The sequence below is a fragment of the Lacerta agilis genome, chromosome 3 (genome assembly GCF_009819535.1).
Source record: "Lacerta agilis isolate rLacAgi1 chromosome 3, rLacAgi1.pri, whole genome shotgun sequence".
Classification (NCBI taxonomy): Eukaryota; Metazoa; Chordata; class Lepidosauria; order Squamata; family Lacertidae; genus Lacerta; species Lacerta agilis.
This window is the reverse complement of record NC_046314.1, coordinates 77,646,109-77,655,956: the sequence shown is the minus strand read 5'-3', so window position 1 is coordinate 77,655,956 and position 9,848 is coordinate 77,646,109. Positions and strand designations below refer to the sequence as shown.

The 9,848-nt window shown below is 38.5% G+C and overlaps 1 protein-coding gene across 3 annotated transcripts in view; it reads left to right on the top strand.

Annotated features, from left to right (window-relative positions):
• Positions 1-4,318: 4,318 nt before the first annotated feature.
• SMYD3 (SET and MYND domain containing 3) overlaps positions 4,319-9,848 on the top strand; it is a 337,315-nt gene continuing 331,785 nt past the window's right edge. For all 3 annotated transcript variants that reach the window (XM_033144391.1, XM_033144390.1, XM_033144393.1), the window contains exon 1: positions 4,319-4,538. In XM_033144391.1, coding sequence (XP_033000282.1) covers positions 4,390-4,538 — 149 coding nt within the window. In that variant the 5' untranslated portion in view covers positions 4,319-4,389. The remainder of the gene's footprint in view (positions 4,539-9,848) is intronic.

Below are 9,848 nucleotides of genomic sequence, written 5' to 3'. Positions count from 1 at the left end.
AATTCTGCAAAGTACTTACCTGAATTCAGTGATGACTTCTGAGTAGACATGTACAGAACTGCATTGTAAGTTAGCTGTGCTTAAATTTCATTTGATTTCAGTGGGAATTAACAGTCCAATTATACCTGCTCTGAAGTAAGTCTAATTTATGTCAGTGGAGCTTACTCCCAGGTAAGTAGGGCTAGTTTTGCAAGTTATTACTAACTTTTCACATTTATCAAAATGCAATTAACGAAGACTGCAGCTCTGTGCTCTTACTTGGGAATAAGCAACACTGAACACTATGAGCTTCCTTTTGAGTATTATGATTATTATTTACTTGTTGCATTGTACAAAAAGTTTTTCTCAAAGTGACTTACATTTTTTAAAAAAAAACCAAGGTATTAAAATATCACAAAATTTAAAACATTATCTACAAGTGCTCATGCTGCAAGTACACTTGTATAGGATTGTGATATTAATCTGAACCCTACCAATAATTCCTTTCCCTCTTTTCCCAAGTGCTCAAGCCAGTTTACAGCATTATATAAGTAGCATTATGCAAACCACTAACAGGCAAAGCAATCCTTAATGTGTGGGACAACTAATATGCTTGATCAATGCTTCAGAAATAAAATACGCTAAAACATATTTGCATGGGATGGGGGCAAGAAGGAAGGAAGAGGCAGGTGGAGGGGGTGTGCTGATAAAACCAATTATAGTCCTAATACAGGGAACATGCTGAAAATATATTGAAAAGTACAGTACTGCTGAACATCAAGAAACAAGACCTAGATAACTGGCCTTTTAAATTGTGAGTTGAACCCTTCTTCAGGTATCTGAAGAAGTGTGCATGCACACGAAAGCTCATACCAAGAACAAACTCAGTTGGTCTCTAAGGTGCTACTGGAAAGAATTTTCTATTTTGTTTTAAATGGCTCACGTTAGAAGTACCACAACCATTTTCTTGGTTTTTGGGGGGAGAAAGATTGGGGTAGCAGAAGGATGGTAGAATTATCCATTACAATACATACCAAGTTCCTCCAGTCAACACGGTTAGCAAAATCTAATCTTAATTTAACAACCTGGTAAAAGTGCTCAGAAAACTTTTGATGTCTGTTGCATTATTTAAGGAGGGAAAATTTTCCTTTGAGAATAAGGAGTCATATTGCATTGCAAAGTAGAATCGGTTACCTATAGCAAACACTATTCTTAGCAACATGATCTCATATGACAATGATACAATGTCATGCTGGTAAGTCACAAAGAACACTGTACAGGAGCAACATTATACTGTACAACTATCCTTGAAGGTCAGATAATAATCTAAAACACTATCTTCATTGGGCAGAGGGCTTTATTAATGCAAGTATGCAGAGCCTAACAATATATAACGAGAAGGTATTGAAATAGGCTGTTGAAACATTTGTATTTTACCTGTAGATCTTTGAACAACTTTATTAAAATCCAAAGATGAATTAAGGTGTTCATTAAAAAAGCAAATAACATCTTAGCACCTTACATTATTTTAAATACACCCACTTTTGTAGAGTAGCTCTTTAGTCTGACTCTGTATATTAATATTTGAATCAAAGTGAAAGCAGGAAATAGCTAAGGAATCTGAGAAACTGTTGTTGTGCCACCTGCCTGTCATTTGGAATGTGTGCTAGTTTACAGTCTACCTAGGGAAGGGGCAATCTTTAACAAAATTTATATTCTGCTTGACTGTAAAGATAAAAATAAAATAGCTACTAATGTAAGCATTAGTGATGTTTTGCTGTTTCCAGGACAAATACAAACTGTAGGTCACAACAATCCAAAACAAGATAACATTGCATTTTCCATTTGTAAGCAAAAATACATTAAGATGATTTTTTAAAAATCTATTTTATTTTTATCCCACCCCAGGAGCTCAGAGCTCCCATATTTTATTCTCATAACAACCAATAAGGTAAACTAAGCTGCAATGTTGCAATCCTAAAGTCACTCATTCTTTGCCGCCTTTTCAGTGCAGTTTGTGGCTGAGTGAGGAGCTGAATGTATGCCCAAGTTCTAAATCTAACATTCTAGTTGCTGCACCACACTGAGTTTCAGTTGAGGGCACACTTGACGCCATTCTCATGTGTCTCTTCAAACCTGTGTTCATGTGTCTCCAAAATACTTCTTTTCCAAATTACATTTGATATGCACAAGTTCCACAAGCCCAGGATTGGGGGACTAAGTTCTGTGGCAGACCTAGAGATGTGAAGGCCTGGAAAAAAACCCAGGTTTTTTCCGTTTTTTTCCTGAAGCCTTTTTTTGTTTTTTTCTGAAAAATTGGAAAAATAAAAAAAAGATTATGTTATTTTAACATGATGAATAAAATATTTTAAGATAAGGGGTTCATATATTTTATAAATCATTTCTAAAAAATATGTATGGTATCAGTTTATTCTAATTTCTGTGAGGACAAGCAAGTCCTAGGTTACAAACCGAACTCTCCAATGCAAGAAATGCTATGTATCAGTGGCTCCCAATTGGTGGTCCGCAAACCCCAGGGGGTCCACGGCACCATTCACATAACAAAAACTACCAAAGAGGTATCAAAATTTTCAAGTTTGGCTTGGCTTTTGAAAAACAGGGGGTCAGCATTACTTAGCCTATTGGGGACCTCTGCTATAAATTAAGATACATTTCTTCCTTTAGGAGGTGCTGTTGTCACCAGAAAAGAAAAAGGTTTAAGTTTTGTTTTTGCATGCATGTGGTATGCATTGGTTCTGTTCCTCTTCACTAGGCCTCAAAGCACTGGAAGAAAATATAGAGCAACAAAAAGGGCCTGAAAGTATATACTTAATTACAGCTCAGATAATGATTCTGATTGAATTTCATGCCCATTCATTGAAACTTAGTCCCACTTCCTCCTTCAGTTCTCTTTATGAGAATGTTTTTTTAAATATTGTGGAGAGGAAATATGAATAATTGTTACATCTGGATTTTTAAAAATTGTTTTGTGGAGTTTTTTTTTGTTGTTGTTCCACATAAACTAGTAAACAGTTCAGGAGATTGTTGCTCCATTTGTTACAAATACAAATAAATATTATTTTAAAAGTAAATTCTGTTTGTAATAATTGTTTGGATACACTATATTTTTAATATGCCAGTTGTGTTAATTTTATGCCCATTAAAATTGTCCATAGTTATATTTTATGTTTCTTAACAGAATGACTTTCAATCTGGAAAAGAAAAAAAGTGCTAATGTAGCATTTTAAATTTTTTTTTGAAAATTTCCATTTCCCCCCGAAAAAAACTGGGTTTTTTTCCGAGCTTCAAAATTTCCGGATGTAATGTATACGTATCTAAACGGCAGAGCTCAAATGACTTTTTTTTTACCTATGGCACTTGGTAACTCAATGCCATCACTATATGCAAATGTCTGGATCATTTAAGACTTTATAGAACTTTTATTGTCAGTATGATGGAACTCACTGGTGGAGAATACTTTTATTTTTAATTCTTATTTGTAAAGGGAATCTTTGTATGAGTTAATAATTTATTATCCTTTTAGAGCTCATCTGTATCTTTGTCCTTCCAGGGCTGTGACACTTTACTGTTTAAAATTTTGATTGTTTTCTTGCTTGCTTTTATATTTTGTATATTTATATTTTGGACCCACCAGGGCAGAAGGGGGGTCTTATTCCTTAAGAGGCCACTGTAGACGTGGCAATGGGGAGGGCTGCCAAGGAGGTGGCAGATGTGGCCTCTAAGAAGCAGGTGGCAGCTGTTGAAGTGGCAGCAGTGGGCGATACATTTCTTGGAGGCTGGCTGTGCTCAGCCCTGTGCCTTCTGTCACCTGAGGCTGATCATTCACCTTGCCTCATGAGTCCGCCAACCCTGAGACTAAGGCTCCATTCCTAGCCCCACATTAATTCAGTATGTCTTACTTCTGAGTAGATGTTGGTTAGGGTTGTGCTGCGACACAGATCTGGAAATGGTGACTGTCATAGTAACTGTTTGTGGGCAATATCTTAATGCAGTGGGCAGCTTAAACCTGATTTTTGCAACCCGATCCCGAATATGTTTACTCAGAAGTAATGTCCATTGATTTGATGAGGTTCATCGCCAGGTAAGCACGTTTCGGATTGCAGCCCTAAATTGGGGAATTATTTCCCAATGTGATTCTGGAAGAGCAAGATAGAATTCTAATTGCCCTTTTTTCTTCTTTAAAGCCCACATCCCGGTCGGGGGAGGGGTGCACATGCGCTTCCCATCTTGCTGAGCTTGGCGCCGCGGGGCGGGGGCGCCCTGAAGCCGGGCGCCTCTTGCCCGTACCAAAGATGGTTCCGTCGGCGAACCGAGCGGCATCACGTGGGGCAAGAGGCGGGAAGGGCCCTGTGGGCCCGGGAGCCTGTCTTTCGCTCTGTGCAAGCGGCGATGGAGAAGTTTGCCAGCCCGGGCAAAGGCAACGGCTTGCGCTCCTCGAAGGCGGTGAAGCCGGGAGAGCTGCTGTACCGCGCGGATCCCTTCGCTTACACCGTCAGCAAGAAGCGCCTGGGAGGCGTGTGCGAGCGCTGCCTGCGCAGGTATTGGCTGGGCTTCCCCGCGCTCCGCGTCCCTTGCCGGCTCGGCCGCCCTCCTGATCGCTCTTCCTTCTTTGGCTGGGCGGCGCTGCTGCGCTGCTAACATTTGCGCAGCGCAGGGCATGGTACGGGTGAGCCGCAGCTCCCTTCCAGCACCGCCTTTCCTTGCTGCGGCTGTGGAGTCTCTTGCCTGTCAATACAGCAGGCAATGGCGAATTGGCTGGAAGTGGGAGGGGCGGGAAGTGGTCCTGGCAACGCTGTGAAGTGTAGCCACTATCTCTGGGTGGACTTGAACCCGGCGCTCTATTACTACTAGTGTACTATACTACTACTACTATTTGAATTTATATACCGCCCTATGCCCAGAGGTCTCAGGGCAGTTCACAGAATAAACTCAAAATATAAAAGCCAATGCTTCTTAAATTAAATTTTAAATGAAACATGTACAAGACTGCTGATGTTTTAAGAACTGCACAGAAGTCTTCTTGCTTTGGATACACGAATAAGTTACCAGTGAACTAATAAATTCACTGGTAATTTCTTTTGAGCAATGTTTTTTAATGGTACAATGTGCTAGCAAGGCAATATTGTAATGTATACAGTTTTTGGCTGTTAAAATACCAACTTGTAATGTAAGGAAATAATTTTAAAATGGGAAATCTTTAAATATTAATTCTCAAATATTTTATGATGATTTCAGAAATATGGGGGAGAGAATAGTTATTCACTATATACTGATCCTTAGTATAGGTCATAAACAGAAGTGGTCCTGGCAACGCTGTGAAGTGTAGCTACTGTCTCTGCATGCGGTGCTCTATTACTACTATTACTACTACAGTACTATTTGAATTTATATACCATCCTATACCCAGAGGTCTCAGGGCAGTTCACAGAATAAAATCAAAATATAAAACCACAAAATAAATAAAATAAAAACAACCACCCAACATAGCTGTCAACCTTTCCCTTTTTTTGCAGGAAATTCCCTTATTATAGCATTGGGAAACAGCAGGGAGGGTTGACAGCTATGTATATAGCAGTGGGGAACAGCAGGGAGGGTTGACAGGTATGCCACCCAATAACACCCCCCTCAAAAAAACCACTAACCACATTTTAAAAGGGCATAGGATGTCAATCAAATCAACCAAAGACCTGGTTAAAAAGGAACAGTCTATGCTGCATGCGCAGACTGAGGCGGCTGCCTGGTATTGGAAACTTGCCACAGCCACTGAGGCAGTAGGTAGCTGTCCTCCTCATGGAGTGGGTTTGCATTTTGGCCAGATAGGCACAGACTTAAGACCAATCTGTGTGTCCTGCAAGTTGGACTCCAGCTCTCATCAGCCCCAGAACAGCCAGTGGTCAGGGATTATGTTGTAGCCCAAGGATATGAAAGGCCAAAGGGTAGCCGCCCTTGTTTTTAAGATGTGATGATGAAACAAGGAGACTCTCCTCACAAGATTATTCAGCACTTGATGGTTTGTGGCAGGATGCTGGGAGTGACTCAAGTGATAAAGAGTGTGAGGTGATATGAAAGTGATCTTGTGTGGTGTTAGATTTGTGGCGGCACATTTACACACACAAGCTACGACTTGAAACATGCAAGTGTTTCATCCTATGATTTTGGAAGAAGTGATTTCCACTGACCAGTGAAGCAGTAGCTGTTCCAAAGCTTGCCCTCGGCTTCCCTCTCCATTCCTTTTGAATCATACGGCATAGAGAGCCTGCAGGTAGGGACCGTCTGTGATCCCTTAATGCTGTACAGTGCTTAGAAGAAGCTAGTCACTTCATAGATGTTAAATAATGATGTCTTTCACACCTGTTGGGAATGGTGGAATGAAAGGGCAGTGCAGATTCTGAGGGGAAAAGCTCACCCTCACATATGCAAGTTGTGGAGGTAATTGCCACAAGATTGTTCATTAGCTAAAAATTCAATTGGAGTACCACCAAAAGGGCCATGCTAGTTTATCTCAGCATTGTCACTGACTAGCACTGACTGGTCTTTCCCAACGACATTTGGCAGACATCTCCTATTTGTTTTGTAGCCAAATGTGTAACCACAAGTTGTTCATAATTTGAAAAGCATTTTTCTTGGTCACTCAAATCTCTGGTTATATTTCAGCCATTCAAATAGTTTCACTGGTGATTCCCCCACTGCCCTCATTTCTCCACATTGGCATTATTCTCTTCTCTTCCTGTTGTCATTTCCCTGCTGTTTACTGTGTCTTTCTTGCTGTTATAAGCTAAATGGTCTCAAATTTTAAGGTCAAGCTCAAATTTATTTACCTTTTCTTCCACAGTTGTTCCAGATGATTGGACCATTAGAATTCCAGAAGGTGCCAGATATTGAGTTAGACTGATGTATCCATAAGTTTTATTATTTTGGTTATAAGATTATTCACTAGAATTTTGTAGACTTGGAATAGCATCATTAGACATAAACTTTTGTGGCTTTGTATTTTTGTTTCTTATAACAAATCTCCAATAGGTGGCAGTACATGAACACAAAAAGGTCTATTTGTTAATACTTACTGGTAAAAAAAAGACTTTAGCCTCTAGTTTTTAACTGTATGAATAGTCACACTGAATGCTATGTTGGTATGTTTCTGACCATACTACGGAGCATGATTAGTTGGTCTGTAAGGGGAAGGGAAGGCTAAGAGTGGACATAAAGCCCTCTGTCACCACATTGAAAGGGGTGGGCACTCATACTTAACCATTTGCTCATAGCCACCCAGTGATTGTGGTGAAATGATTTCCTTTCAAATATTGCATGATTCAGTTTTACATAAGTGTAAAATGTTTGTTTCTAGAGCCACTCTTAACTATTGAGTGATGACAGGCTTTCTTTAAAAAAATATGTTTAAAATCTAACAAGTGATATGTAAGACAATGGAACAATGTTGCTATTTGGATAGGAAATGTTTTCAAAATAAAGGTGAGTTTCACAGCCTAAAAGACATAAACTGAGCTTGCCATTTTATCATGTGAAATAAAAAAGTGGAATCTCTACACTCGATAAATATTAATATGTGCCAAAGGAAAATCCTCAACACAAGGGGTACAAGAGGAAATGGCAGTAACATAGCAAATTAGCGCACACTCAGTGCTTCATTTATTTTTCTTTAAGGGTAAATTATTATTTTCTCAAATTCATAATGAAAATAAGTGCTGTGAGGGAAAAATAGATATTAAAATATGGATAATACCTAATGTAATATGCAGTTGCAAATTAGTTTCCATTTATTGTTCTGAAGGTAAAAGGGGGGTATTTTATGCAAGATCACTGGACGTTTTGCATTATATTACGTTATTGTAACTGTATATATATATATATATATATATATGATATTAGTTTTTGTGGCCTAGAAAAAAATTATTCTACTTATTTTGAATATTTATCTATAATGTTTAACATATTATCTTACACATCTTGCATGGAAAACCTGTCTCAACTTTAAGGAAGTTTGCTTAAAGGACAAAATAATTAGGAGTTCCACATTTGTTTCCATCTTCAGATCTTTTCAGGGGATTTTCAAAATCACTTGTAGTATGATATGAGTTTGTACTATTTAAATAAAAACGTTAACAATTCCAGTGTAGGTTCACATGAAGTAGCATCCTGGCTAATGTTTGGAACGTTTCTGAGAATCGTTTCAGATTTGGGAGCAGACTGGAAGCCAAAATGCCTTTAGAACAAATTTAGTTGGTCTCTAAGGTGCTACTGGACAATTACCGGTATTTATTTTATTTATTTATTTATTTCGACTGCATCAGACCAACACGGCTGCCTACCTGAATCTAGAAGCATAGGGAAAGTAAGACATGAGGCCATTTGTGTGCTAACTTAATCTAGTCTGATTGTAGAAGAGACCAAGGATTGTGCTAGGAAGAAAGGGTAGTTTTCAGGTGCAGGTTTGGCTTTCCTGGACACATGCAATGTAAGGTAAATCAAGGAATCAAATGCAATAAATTTATATAACAAATATTCTGAGTTGGGCTATAAGGAGTAATTGGTGGATCAATTAAAGCACTATTTGTTTAGATGGAAGCTCAAGCACATATCTTTTAGTTTTGTGGTATGTTGTAATAGTAAGGAGCAGAGTTTTTGTAATGTCCGGAGTCTAACATTACCTGATTTCATATTTGCTTCTGTTGTGAATTTTCATTTATCTTCACAGTTGGGGGGAGTCTTTTCGTAATAGTTTTGATGTATTTATTTTTATCCTTAAATATATTTTCCATGGCTTAAATACCTCCTGCTTCAGTAACGGTCCTTTAGCAATTTCAATGCTAACAATGGCCTTTTCAAAACATGTGTTCCTATTTATAATCTCTCTTCTTCTTATCGTTCTGACCCATGCCTCTCCTGCTGTCAATTAATTTTGTTGTTCTTGTTTGTATCACACACCCAGTTGTATCATGTCCTTGCTTTCAAAGTCCTACATTATTCAGAGTCTCTTTACGTCTTGGATAGAATATCTTTATGCTTTGTTTTGATTTATAATCTGCCTGGAGTATAAATATTCTTTGCAACAGTTTTCTGAAAATTGTTGTATATTACAATTTGTGATTCGGGATATGCCTGAATGAAGAGGATTTGCTTATAGACCCAGGTATGACAGCTTGTTGTACTTTAGATTCCACAGCTAATAAGGATAGGTTTGAGTCACTTTTGTAGTTATAAATACACATAAACAGCCAGAGCGTGTTATATCTCAGACTGATAGATAGCCGAAAGCTCGCTGTAATAGCTCCATTCTATATTACAGAACAAGGCTATCTCTAGCTTCCAAGATTGGTTCTTTTATATGTTGTGAGCCTTGGATCAATACAGCCAGTTATAGTAAAGTGTAATTTCCCCCCTACACATAGCATGATGGAATATTTTTTTCCATTAAAGTCAACAAGTAGTGGTTTCTCTTTACTCCTTAATCTCTACTATATGTATAATCAGTTCTGGCAGAGCTATACTTCAGTTTATATAGAGTATAAAATCTTCTACCATAAGAAGGCTAAGCTTTTAACAGTCCTTTAAGAGACGTTATAAGGATATGGGAAATCGGTTCATGATTGAAAGTCAACAGGGGATATGATGGTATTGCATAAGATGTGGTTTGCTCCCATTTCCTGCCATAAGCAGAGGTGGCTGTTACTCTAATGCAGGTGAGGGGAATCACTGGATGCAACTCCTTTGCTAGGAAGTTCCAATAAATTTGGTGGGACTTTTGAATAATTGTTTTCAGAATCAGTCTTGTGTCTCCTTGCAGTACTCAGACCTTTCTGACCTAGGTTTGTTATGGAGCTGTTCCCTTG